At 46.7% G+C, this 13,482-nt stretch overlaps 1 protein-coding gene and 1 long non-coding RNA gene across 2 annotated transcripts; one reads left to right on the forward strand and one right to left on the reverse strand.

The window, feature by feature from the left end:
* Positions 1–240: 240 nt before the first annotated feature.
* ZBTB2 (zinc finger and BTB domain containing 2) lies at positions 241–12,459 on the reverse strand. The gene is made up of 3 exons (XM_006768713.2): positions 12,337–12,459; positions 11,695–11,879; positions 241–2,976 (listed from the first exon to the last, which is right to left on the reverse strand). Exons 2-3 carry the CDS (start codon positions 11,865–11,867, stop codon positions 1,605–1,607), a joined length of 1,545 nt encoding a protein of 514 aa, XP_006768776.2. The 5' UTR covers positions 11,868–11,879; positions 12,337–12,459; the 3' UTR covers positions 241–1,604.
* LOC107183918 lies at positions 11,178–12,959 on the forward strand. Its single transcript, XR_001514743.1, has 2 exons — positions 11,178–11,518; positions 12,468–12,959. It is a non-coding gene; the product is annotated as an uncharacterized LOC107183918 (long non-coding RNA).
* The last annotated feature ends 523 nt before the right edge of the window (positions 12,960–13,482 follow it).

Consider the following 13,482-nt stretch of genomic DNA (forward strand, 5'->3'; position numbering starts at 1 on the left):
GGTCAAACTTTGATTGCTCATAGCATCTTCATATAGACTTTCCTCATATAACTCTCACACTATGATGACACAATTCCGTCATCAATGTCTTCATTTAACAAATGTGGAAAATGCCATTCAGGTCAGGAAACTGCCCAAAGTTCTACAGGCAGAGGAGGAGGAGACAGAGCAAGAAAGCATCTCCACCTCCCCTCCTTGCATCGTTTTGGGTTGACAAAGTCATACACAGATAAAATATGCACCCATTTAATTAAATGTTTATTTAATGAAAGTATGTATAAAAACTTACAAATCTTAGAACTCAACTATACATGAAATAGGATGATGGGATGGTCAGTTTTAACATATACGTATACGGCATTGCTATTGTTCTCCCCTCTCCCCTTCGGTCCTTACTTCTGGCTCCTGTTTTGTCCCAAGGAAAGACTAATGGACCAATTTTACTGTTCTCAGGCCAATAGAGGAAACTTCAGGTGTTAAAAAAACTGGAGACTAAATATCAAAGTCATGTTTTTTCCCAAAAAGTAATTAGGTTTTTTTGGTCCTGATTTCTCTTTGCCATTTTTGATGTTTTCAATGAGTGTTGCCAGTAAACTATTAGCATTAATTTTAAAAACCCTTAAGGCTCCCATGTTCTGCTCACAGCTTCCCCTATGAGATCCTGTATCCCTTTTCCTGCAGTAGACACACTGATTTAACAGCAGCAGGTTGGTGCTAATACAAATGTACCACTGGCAACTGCTAGAATGGCATGTCAACTCTATTCAGAAAGACCATCGACAGAATAGCACTTTCAATCTGATTTTTAAAACCAACACGTTTATCAAAAATGAAAATACAGTACTCTGTTGTTCAACTTTGAAAGAAGCCAGCAATTAGATAAGGCATGTGCATTAATTCACCTGTTTGTCGCAAGGATCACACGTTCTCTTACAAACACACAAACTCACAGCTTGTCATGTTTTATCCAAAAATTAAGATTGCCATCACATTATTACTTTTTTTCCTGTGTTTTTTTCAAGGAGGTTTCTTAACTAATGATTTTTCTTGACTGGACATAATTTCAAAGAACGCGTTCTGAAATGAGACACCTGGAGGATGGGTACTAAGAGTGTTCTCTTGGGTTTAAGGTTTTCCACCCGAGACTTTGCATAGTAAAGAGCCCAGCTGTGTCTCCAAGAAGCATGCTGGGTTTCCTGACACTGTTTTTCTGAGAAGGAAGACACTACCCGGGGAAGGTCATAATTCTAGCTTACCAAATTGCATTCTGGTTGTTTGGTTTTGTTAAATACCCTTCATTAGTTCCAAGCAAGTATGCTTTTAAATAATCTAAGACTCAAAACCCATTTGAGTGTACAAGTACTACTGGCTATAATCTTTCCGATGTCCCCTGAATGAAAGCAAATGTTCCAGGTTTATAATGCACAGAGCCTTACGAAGGAGGGGGAGGAGGGGGAGGAGGGGCTGGGGACACGGGCAAGGAGAGGGGCAAGGGACCTGGGACCTCTCGTATCATGCCACGGAGAACGATAGTTCTGAATCGGGAAAGGGAAGGAAGACAGTCTTTGTAAAAAAAATGACAGTTCTAAAAAGATACGTAACATTCAGTCTAACAACACCGTTTCCTGCTCCTTTTTAATGCTCGCTAACACGGGGTGGTCGGGCTCCGTGACTTCAGAGTCCCCGCTGCCCAGGAGGATGGACCGCCCCTCGTCCAGGGCGAAGACGTCCGAGTTCTGGTTTTGGCAGGAGTGTTTGACAACCTCGTTGGGAGTGGAGAACGTCTTGTCGCACAGGTTGCACTTGTAGGGCTTGTTCGTCTGTACCAGCATGTTGTCCATCTGGCTGCCCTCCTCGAACGTGCAGAGCTCCAGGGTCTGCTTGTCCACCATGGTGTAGGTGTCGATGCTCTGGTTGAGGCACACGTGCCGGGCGGCCTGGTTGGCCCGGCAGAAGCTCTTGTCGCAGGTGCTGCACTTGAAGGGCTTCCCGGTGTGGATGTACATGTGCTCCCGCCAGTGGCTCTTCTGGATGAACTTGCGCCCGCAGATGGTGCACTCGTACTTCCGCCGCTTGACCTCCCGCTCCTGGTCCGCCTGCTCCAGGTTGTCGATGTCTGCGATGTCCGAGGGCGGCGGCGTCTCCGAGTGCTGCTGGCCATCGATGATGGGGGAGTCGGAGATGTGCTGCAGCTCGCTGTCGCTGATCATCCCGGCCTCGGGCGCCTCCGCGGCGTCCTTCCCCAGGTCCACGGCGTTGCTGCAGAGAGACAGGGGCCCGCGGCCCTCCCCGGGCGGGCCGGCCGTGAAGGGCACCCCGGTGTGGATCTGCAGGTGCTCCCGCAGGCTGCTGCGCAGGCTGAAGCGCCGCCCGCACAGGTGGCAGGCGTAGTACTTGGGGAAGCTGCCGTTCCGCTTCATGATGCTCGGCTTGACGTGGGCGATGGTGAGGGGGGCGGGCTGCTCGTCGGAGGAAGAGGCTTCCAGGTTGGCCTCCTCCCCGGCGGCGGGGGGAGGAACGGGAGTGGAAACGAGTTCTGGAGACAGGGAGGTCTGCAGGGGGTCCGAGGGGGTCATGTGTGTCCGGCTGACCTGGGGCAGATTGGAAGTCAGCTGGGAGAGCTGCGTGGCTTCGGGCACCTGCTCCTGGCTCACCCGGGAGGTCTGGGGCCGGGGCTCTCGCCCGAGCTTCTCAGGCATCGGAGCCATCTTGGCGGCCTGTCGCAGCTGATGGTCTGCGATCTGGATGCCATACAGGGAGCTGGCCAGCGGGAACACCTGGTCGGGGTGGGAGAAGGCGCCCTGGCTGGCCAGGCTGGCCTCTTGGATCAGAGGGTAGGCGTGGAGGAACTTGATCCCCTGCTCCAGGCGCACAGGGTCGATGAGCTGCGGCGCCATCTTCCCGGTGTACATCAGGTGTAAGAGGTAGCTGAAAATGTCGGGCTGGATGTCGGTCGGTTTCAGACGGACACATTCACTGAAAGAAAGAACAAGTCAAGTCTGTCAGCCAGTGTGTCAGTAACTGTCTCACATGAGAACATCAGCCTGAAGGAAAAAACAGGCGCTTTGTATCCTACCAAATCTGTGTTTTATGGAGCGGATCCTTCACTGTCTATCAGTCTGTGTGGCCGGTGGCCCCGTAATGGTTAGGAACCAATGACCTGGCACATCCTTTGCTCAAAGTCTAGGGTTCTGTATGGATCCAAGGTCACCCAGAGTTCAGTAGGAGACCTTTTAAAGTAAATCAAACAACCTTCCTGAATTAAGTTTCTTCATTTGTAAAATGACGTGGGGAGCTGGACTAGTCAGAACAAGTGGCCAAGAGCAAGACAACAAAATGAGAAAAACAAAGCCTATTTCTGTCTGTCTGCAACTCTCTGATCTACGTCCAGCAAGGCGGTGACGGAGACGAAGGCCGGCCTCGGCCCAGCTCTGGCACCGTCGGGTCACCTTCCCAGTGCTGCGAGACTGCACTCAAGGGTGGCTGCAGGCCCTGGCCAGGGGAGCTCAGCTGGTTAGAACGTCGTTCTGATACTCCAAGGTTGCAGGTTCGATCCCCGGTCAGGGCACATGCAGGAATCAACTAACGACTGTCTAAATAAGTGGGACCACAAATCAATCTATCTCTCTCCCTTAAAAAAAAGGTGGTTCTAGGACAACTCAGTTCCTTAATCAAATGTCACCGTCGTAGTCATCATCATCGGAACTGCAGCTGGGCTTTCCAGGCATTACTTCACATAATTGCCATTAACTCTCATATTACAGATAAGGGACCCAGGCTCAAAGGAATTCATACCTTGCTCAGTATCACAGAGTTATTAAGTGGTAAAATGGGGAATTAAATCTGGGTCTAATACCAAAGCCATGATACCAAGATTCCTTAGAGCAGTGGTTCTCAACCTGTGGGCCGCGACCCCATTGGCGGTGGAACGACCCTTTCACAGGGGCTGCCTAAGACCATCCTGCATGTCAGATATTTACATGACGATTCATAACAGTAGCAACATTACAGTTATGAAGTAGCAATGAAAATAATTTTATGGTTGGGTCACAACATGAGGAACTGTATTTAAAGGGCCAGATGGTTGAGAACCACTGTCTTAGAGCATTAAAACAATCCTGTGTAAAAACAAACAAACAAACAAACAAATGAAAACAAAGAAACCAATCCTTTGTAGTAAATGAGGCAGATGTGATTATTCCCATTTGAAAGACATGGAAACTGAGGTTTCAAAAGTGAAGTGATCTATGGGAGGTGCCTACGGCAGATGTGGGATGGTTGATTTTCCAGCTTAGATTTTAGTGTTTGCATCGCCCCTGAAGAGGCATCCTGAGCCAAGCAGCGAAGGTCAAGAGCTCTTCCTGGACCATCAACAGTGACAGAAGTTCTGCTGCATCATTAGACACCAGGGAGATACAGCTTTGCATGTTATGGGGCACGTGCTATCAGCCACCGAATGGATGTACTCCATAGACAATGCATTTTCAGCTCCAAAGACACCTTCCTTAAATGCTTTTAGGTTTTATAATAATTTTTTTTAAATTTGTGAATAATAATCTTTTCTTTTAAATATATATTTTTTATTTTTCAATTACAGTTGACACAATATTATATTAGTTTCAGGTGTACATTACATAACTACTAAGTGATCATCGAATCTCACACCCATTGGACGTCATAGCTAGCTATTAGAATATTATTGACTATACTATTCCCTATGCTGAACTTTACATTCCCATGACTATTTGTAACTACCAATTTGTACTTCTTAATCCCCTCAACCCTTTTCACCCATTCCCCCAATCCCCTTTTATCTGGCAACCATCAAATGCTCTCTGTATCTGTGAATGTTTCTGTTCTGCTTGTTTGCTTTTCACATTCACTTCCTGATAGATATGTATTTATTGCCATTTTATTATTCATATTTTTCATTTTCTTCTTCTTAAAGAAGACCCTATCACATTTCATGTAATATTGGTTTGGTGTTGGTGAACTCCTTCAGTTTTTTCTTGTCTGGGAAGCTCTTTATCTGCCCTTCAAATTCTAACTAACAGCCTTGCTGGGTAGATTAATCTTGGTTGTAGGTCCTTGTTTTTCATCACTTTGAATATTTCTTGCCATTCCCTTCTGGCCTGCAAAGTTTCTGCTGAAAAATCAGCTACAGTCTTATGGGAACTGCTTGTAGGTAACGAACTTCTTGTCTCCTGCTGCTTTTAAGATTCAATCGTTCTTTAACCTTTGGCAATTTAATTATGATGTGTCTCTTGGTGTGGGCCTCTTTGGGTTCATTTTGTTTGGGGCTCCCTGAACTTAGGTGTCTTTTTCCTTCACCAGGTTAGGGAAGTTTTCTGTCATTATTTTTTCAAATAGGTTTTCAATATTTTGCTCTTTCTCATCTCCTTCTGCACCCCCCATGATACAAATGTTGGTACACTTGAAGTTGTCCCAGAGGCTCCTTACGCAACTCATTTTTTGGGATTCTTTTTGTTTTTTGTTATTCTGATTGGTTGTTTTTTGCTTCCTTATATTCCAAATTTCTGATTTGATTCTTTTTTAAAATTTGTTTTAAAGAGAGAGAAACATCAACATTGATTGCTGCCTCCTGAACACCCCTGTTGGAGATTGAGCCCACAACCAGACACGTGCCTTGACTGAAAACCAAACTGGCAACCTCTTGGTGCATGGGCCGACGCTCAACCACTGAGTCACACTGGCCGGGCTGCTGATTTGATTCTTGACTTCATCTTCTTTACTGTTGATTCCCTGTAAATTATTCATTTCAGTTAGTGTATTCTTCATTTCTGACTGGTTCTGTTTTATGATTCCCATATCCTTCTTTATGCTGTTGAAGTTCTAAGTCCTAGAGCATCCTTGTAACTGTTGATTTGAACTCTGTTAGTTTGATGGCCACCATTTCATTTATTTTTCTTGTTCTTTCACACTTGGAACCTGTTTGTCCCCTCATTTTGGAAGCCTCCATGTGTTTGTTTCTATGTATTAGTTAGAGCTGTTATGTCTCCCAGGCTTGGTAGAACGGCTGAATGTAGTAGGTGTGCTGTAAGGTCCAGTTGCATAGCCTCCTTGACCACCCAAGCTGGGCTCTCCACCCCCCTCGTGGGCTGTGTACACCCTCCTGTTGTAGTTGAGCCTTGATTGCTGTTGGCATGTCAATGGGAGGATTTACTCCCCAGGCTGGTCAGCTGCAAGGACTGGCTGCTACCACCAACTACTGTAGAGGATCAGTTGGGCAGGAGGAGACCACCCCACAGAGCAGGACTTACTTCAGCAGGGCTCTGGTGCCCACTGAGTCTGCCCCTTGAGTGTGTCATTGTGGAAGTGGTTGGGTGGTGATGCTTCAACGTGGTCTGAAGCTGTCCACTGGGTGCCCTGGCTGTGGGGCTTCCCAGGAGGTGTAGGCCAAGGTTGCTGCCTGTGTTCTGCCCAGAGCCTCCTAGCATGAGCTACAAAGGGACCTGCAGATGCTACTGGGCTTGGAGGTGCCCAGGAGAGGCCACACTGTGAACCAGTCAGCTGCTGCTAGTGCCAGGCCTGGGGCCACTCAGTAGGAGGTACGGGGCACACTGAAGCCAAATTCAGCTTATTTGAGATTTTAGGAACATCTGAAGCATAAGGCAAGAGAAGTCATTGTGTGGAAAAACACTGGAAACAGTGTGAGTGGACCTAAAAGTTGAATACAGCGGGTATCAGGGGATCACCAGGGCGGGGCTAAGAGCCTTAGTCAGGCTCATGGAGACTCAGATATGGTGCCCACCAGCCAGCTCCTAGGGGAAGCGCTCAGAAAAGGAACGACAGCTCTGCCAGCGCTTCCACCTGGGAGCAAGCGGCCCTCCGGCTCTCACCCTGATGCCCCTGTATCCCTGGAGCCTTTCGAACTGCTGCCCAGCCCTGGAGCCCAGAAGGAGTGAGTCCGAGGAAGTCCATGCACGGGCCCCTGATGAGGAATGCCCGAGACCCCAGCAGCCTCTGTCTCCCTCAGCCTCAGTTCCTGCTGGTGTTTACAGCCAGGAGTTCTGGGACTTCTCTTCCTGGCACTGGAACCCTGGGCGGAGGGGTGGGGGGGGGCCTGGTGTGGGGCTGGGACCCCTTGCTCCACAGGGGAGACCTCTGAGCTGAGATATCCAGCCACACACGAGTGTGGGACCAGCCAGTTCCTTGTCTCTGCCCTTCCTACCGTATCGATGTAGCTTCTTTGAATCCTTAGTTATAGGAGCTCTGTTCAGCCAGATTTCAAATGGTTCTAAATGATGGTTGTTCTGTAGCTTAGTCGTAGTTTTGATGTAGTTGAGGGAGGGTATTAGTACCGCATTTACCTATGCTATCATCTTGACCAAATATAATAATTTATTATACTACTTCCTATTATTATAACTCTTTTTGGCCCCTTTAGGTGTTTTATCTTATTAACAAATAGTTTCCAATATGCTAAACTATTAACAGTATACTCAGCTCTTCTAAATTAAATTTTTATTCTATTAAAAAAGGGGAAAATGACTTTAGTTGGAATTTGTGACAGAGATTTGAATAATGACCGTATTACTGTATTGATTATGTTTCAAGATGAATGCATACAAATAATCATACGAGAAATATGTGATTACAAAGTGTGGAAGCCAAAGAATAAAGAATAAGCGTAAAAACTGGCATCCCTTGAGAGTTTAAAGGGGAAGAGTTACTTGACTATTAAAAAAGAAGATATACAGATCTCTCATATCTTTACTTGGCCTCTTTTTATAATCCTTTTAAATTATTTACAGTCCTTTAAATAGGAACGAAGATACAGGTGGTCTTCCCATTAAGCACAAGGTGCGTGCCAACAGCACTGCAGACACTGTGACATATTTAGATGCCCTCGGGAAGCTCAGCATTCAGAAAGAGGCTTCAGAGAGTGTGGTGACAAATACTTTAATAATGTAAACAGTCAACCCTAACCTGAAGACAGAAACAGGGGGGATCTTTCCAGGGCCAGGCAGGGGCCAGTGAATTGGGAAACCATAGGCCCTTAGGGGTAAAAATCATCCCCACAAGATGCTGGGCAAGAGAACAAGAACCTCTTGTTCTGCCCAGACAGAATATTTCTCCAGGCGGAAGGAGGGCTTAGAGTTAGTGAGCGCTCTGCCTCCCCAGGAAAGAAAAGCAAGGGCCGAAATCCGAAACTGGGACTATGATTTTCAGCATCCATGAGCGGTACCAAGTAGAGGCCCATTTAATAGTAAAATCTTTGTTGTAAGTTCAGTAATTTCCCCTCATCTGTTATTGTGTAGGTTGTCCTCTGTCTACTGTCTGTGAATGGGGGTGACTGGACAGTACACATCTCAGATTTTCAAGAACTATCAGAGACTACACATTTTTCACTTTGCTCAAGAGTGTTTTGTGTGGTAACAATGAGAGTCTCGGATGGCAAAGAAGAGAGGGGCTGAGGAGACGCCAGCCCATACTTCAGCCAGTTCTGGGGCCCCCAAGAGTTGGGGAGAAACCACCAGCAGTAGGAAGGGAGGCCCCTGGGGGTTACTGCCAGGGCCCAGGGCGGTTTCCAGGCATAAACTTATCTTGGTTTCTTCATTATAACTTTTTCCCCTTAAAGCAGAAGCACATATAGACACACAGACACATAAAAAAGTTGCTTTGAGAAGGTCCAGCCACCTTTACCCTTGACTGCTTTCCCTCCCAGGCAGCTACCACTCGGCTCACTATGGCCACGCTGGTCATTTCCAGCTCCTCTGGGAAGAACACAGCTCGCTACAATACCATTTCCTCAAGTGGCCTGATGTGCACATGTCTGTTTGACAGAACATTTTATGTAGGAAAAACATAGTTTAGCACAGCTACAAGCCTTCCGTATAAAGTCATTTAAAATTCCAACTTTTCCTTCACATTCTAGTATCTTAAGATGGGCTTAAAGGAATTTGAAAAGAAAGACTGTCAAATGGTAGACACTGTCAGAAGCTGTACTTACTAGCAAGGCGTGTCTCAGTTGAGAGCTGCAAGCCTGCAGTCCTACATGATTTAAAACCACTTAGAGTAACGTTCACAGGACAGAGACATCTAGTGGTAACTACAGACAAAACACTCTCTAAGCCTGGGGTGGGGATCGTCTGGCCAGGATAAGGACCACGAAATCATTTGGTCTGGCCCTGCGAAGGCTTTAGGGGTGAATTACTTACATGTTTGACCAACTATAGCAGGCTAATTTTTAAGCTGATAATTCTGTATGGCCCGAGAATGATGTTATAAATATCCAAACGACCCTTGGCAGAAAAAAGGTTCCCCACCCCTGCCAAATGAAAAAACTATGCCCTCAGATTCTCTCTCTTAAGCAGCCAGGCAGCAGCTCTCAGTGGCTTGAGAAAAAGGGAGTAATTCTCACCCAGGATTTGCCTTGTCCCAATGAGGTGGGCAAGGCCACTGTGCGGCAGCCCAGAGGGCACGTGCCACCTCTGGTAACACACACTATAGCTTAAACTCGGGATTCCTATTTGCACAGATACCATATTCCCTTGTTGGAAAGTCCTTTACTTACTGCCAACACTTAACCCCTTCCCCGGCAGAAACGTGTATACTCGTTTTCACAAAATGTTCTTTTTCAGTCGTCGACGAGTATACTAAGAAAATATGGTAAAAAAATATGGTTTATAGGAAGACGAGTTACAAACTGTTTTCATAACCAGCATCAAAAATACTATATAGAACCAAAATAAAAAAATTAGTCTGAAAAAGAAACGTTTTTAACAAAAAAATTGTTGGGGAAGGGGTTAAGTTTCTTGCATCTATTTAAAACTCATTACACTGTATTCTTCTACTCCCCCAAAATAAAATCTTCCCCCTTTCAAGATAGGTGTCATTCATTGCGTTGGGACTTGTAAGTACACATTGGCGGCGAGGTCAGTAAGTGAAGCAAGTCTGACAGTCAAGTAAAAGGGAGCACATCCTTAGAGTCACAAGGTAAAACATATCGAGTGCTATTATGTACAACTACCTGAACTACACACTCCGCAGTTAAAAGGAGTTGTGGAACCCCGTCTCTGCCCCCGAGAATCATACACATGAGGAGGGGAGGCAAGTACACGGACAGCAAAGGGAAGATGGATAGATCTTACAAAAGGGCACCCAGTGCTATGATGTGAGAGAGAAAGACAGCTTTTGGTTCACTAGGTTAGGGGAGGGGTACTGGAGAGGTGAATTGGGAGTGGGGGGTGGGCAGAATACGGCCAGCACCGTGTGGTTCAGGTGAAGGGTGGGGTGTCCCACTGGGGTGCAGTGGGAGATGAGGTGGGACTGTGGAAGCAGAATATATTATTTTGGTATGCAGTGGGTACCCTCTAGGTTTCCAATCAGAGCAAGTGGATTTCTGATTAAAGGCACGCTACACTGAAAGCAATGTTCAGGAATACTAAGCTGACACTAACGTGGAGATGATTAGCAAATGGAAGTGAGGGGAAGGGAAGGACTACTATGAAAGGTATTTTGAAGAAAACCTGATTGGGAACTAAGATTTTAATTATGGGTTTCTCAAAGATAAAAAATGGGGAAACCCAGAGGGAGCTCAGGCAAGGCTTAATTGAGTTTTAGATATGCTAAATGACATAAAAGGAGGAAATACAGTTGTCACTGCCTGGCAGGCAGCCTGGGGCCTTGGGAAATAAAGATCAAGGTCAGAGCTGGAAACTGGTTTCGGGCAGAGGTGAGATCAAGGAGACCCGTGAGCACCCAAGAGAGCTGCACACAGAAAGGAAGAGCCCCAGACCCTCCTCACCGCCCCCCTCACAGAGGGCAGGAGAGCATGGGCTCAGAGCGACCAAATGCAGAGAAGACCGAGGAAGAAGACAGCAGCAAGTGCTGACAGGACAAGGACCACAGAGACAGGAGAGCAGAGGTGCTGAGGAAGAGGCGACCTTGGAGGGATGATTTCAGTGGAGCCACGCGGCAGAAGCCACAGGGCCCGCGGGTAGGAAGCGTGTGGGCTGAGGCCCGTACCAGAGGCCGTAGATCACCCTACTTCCGTAGCCAAACAGACGAGAGCGGCACCGGATCGCCGGCAGACAGCGTGTAAGGAAGCACTGACCCTTCAGACACTGGGGGGCTTAAAAGTATAAAATCCCAAGTGCAGAATAAAAACTAGGGGCTGGGATCTGGGGGCGTGAGGTCGGAAGAGATTCTCCAAGACAGAAGAGATGGGATGAAAAACAAAACACAAGTAAACATACCGACCTTGAGACATTTTAAAAGAGAAAAGGAGAAAATTGGGGGAGTGGATGCCATCAAGCCTCTCATTAGAGAAGGAGTCGAGGATAAATCCCGGAAGCCCGGAGCTGAGGCCGGATTAGGGGGAGGAGGAGATTAATGTGGTCAGGAGCAGCCGGCTTCCTAATGGGCCTGAGCTGGGATCTGGACCGTACAGCTGACCCTGGCGAGGGCCCCTGGAGGGGCTGCTTGGGGCGCAAAGGCCCATGATTCCCAGGTGCTACTGGAAGGATGGGATTAGAAGAAACGGGCTTAGAAAGTAAGTGGTCACCAAGAAGGGTGAGGGGGAGTGAGGTCACAGGGAACTGGGAGCCCGGGAGCCCATGGCGGGGAGGGAGGCCCGTGGTCCCGCTGAGGGCGAAGACCAGGTCCAGCGGGACAGAGGGCCACGAAGGGCAGCTGCAGTCATTCGATTATCACAACCACGTTAGTTACCTGGTCTGATGGACAAACAACATCTTAAAGTAATTGGAGAATGAAGCAAGAACTGATTTGTGTGCCTTGAAGTACACATCGCCGATGGCAACCGTGCAGTCACACAGGAAACCAAACTCTCGCTGAGCGTTTAGCTGTTGCAGGAGAATAAGTCCATGGTTGGCCAAATCCATTTTTTTAAAAATCTGCAAAGCAAACAATTTTTTTTTTTAAGAAAGATGATTCACAAACAAGTATGTGTCCTTACAGTCACCAATAGCAATGATCACAGGTCACATGCCAGGCACTGCTGAAAACGTTCCCTAAGTCCACTCACTGAGTCTCCCTTGGAGTAGCTGTCATAACTCCCATTCACAGAGGACGGCACTGTTGGGGACTCAGGGATTGCGGGATTTGCCCAAATTTACAAAGGCAGTTTCAGAGGAGGAGCCAGGAAATTGAGTCTGCCCTCCGGACAGCAAGCATTCCCAGGTCATTTAGTCTTTTAGTTTAGGATTCCAAATGCAAATGTTAATGATCAAATCTCCTCAGAGATAAATTAAGGTGCTGGGTGGGGCCACAGCAGGGTGGGCTGATGACCGCACTAAGTTTGGGCAGTGTCCCAGCCGCGGGAGGGAGTAAGGAAGCGGAGTGGGTGCTCACCCTTCTTTTTGTGGAGAAGGAAATGGGCTTCGAGGTGTAACGTCGCCCAGGCCATGGAGCCAGAAAGTAGGAGAGCCGATATTTAAACCTGAGTGTCTGACTCCAGATTCTAAGATCTTCATTTCTCACAGGGCACCCTAGCAAGGAATCCATGTACAGCAGAACGGACTCTAGCGGAGCTGGTTCAGCAAAGCTGTGGCTGGCTCCTCCTCACAGTCAAACAGCATTTATAAAAGCATTTATAAGGACACATAAGTCAGCATTATGTTTAACAGAATACCTAATGCTACGAGAGTCATTCTCTGATCAAACCAGGGAAAGGTTGTCGGCTCTCACTATTCAACATAGTCCTGGACGTTCTGGGAGTGCAATAAAGCAGGAAAGGAACGAAAAGGCATTCACACAGGAAAAGAAAAACAAAACTGTCTCTATTTGCAGGTGACATGGTTGTTACTTAAAAAAATCCCAAGGAATGTACCCAAAACTCCTAGAACTAATAACTGAGTTTGGCAATGCCACAGGATGCCATCAAATAAACATATGAAAATCAACTAATTCTACATGCCAACTTTGAACTTGTGGACCCTGAAATTAGAAATATTCCATTTACAATCACTAAAAAAGAAAAAGAAAAAATACAACGCATAAATTTAATAAAACATAAGTCTTTTTTGTTGAAAACTACACAATGCTCATGAAGAAAATAAAAAAAAGATCTAAATAAATGGAGAGACATACTATATTTAGTTAGGTAGACTCAACATAGTAAAAATATCAGTGTTTTCCCAAACCGATCTATGGATTTGATACAAATTTTATTTTAAAAATATATTTTGATCTCTGAGAGGAAGGGAGAGGGAGAGAGCTAAAAACATCATCGATGAGAGAGAATCATTGATCAGCTGCCTCCTACACGCCCCATCTGGGGGTTGGGGATCAGGGATCGAGCCCGCAACCTGGGCATGCACCCCTGACCAGAATGGAACCAGGGACCCTTCAGTCCGCAGGCCAATGCTCTATCCACTGAGCCAAACTGGCTAGGGCCTGAACCATATTCTTACTGCCTTTGACTTGTCTTTTCTTCTCTCTGCCTAGGATTTTACAATGACTTTTTATCTCAGACACTAGTGTCCTGGTGCACGGATT

Source organism: Myotis davidii, unplaced genomic scaffold (assembly GCF_000327345.1).
Source record: "Myotis davidii unplaced genomic scaffold, ASM32734v1 scaffold1323, whole genome shotgun sequence".
Taxonomy (NCBI): Eukaryota; Metazoa; Chordata; class Mammalia; order Chiroptera; family Vespertilionidae; genus Myotis; species Myotis davidii.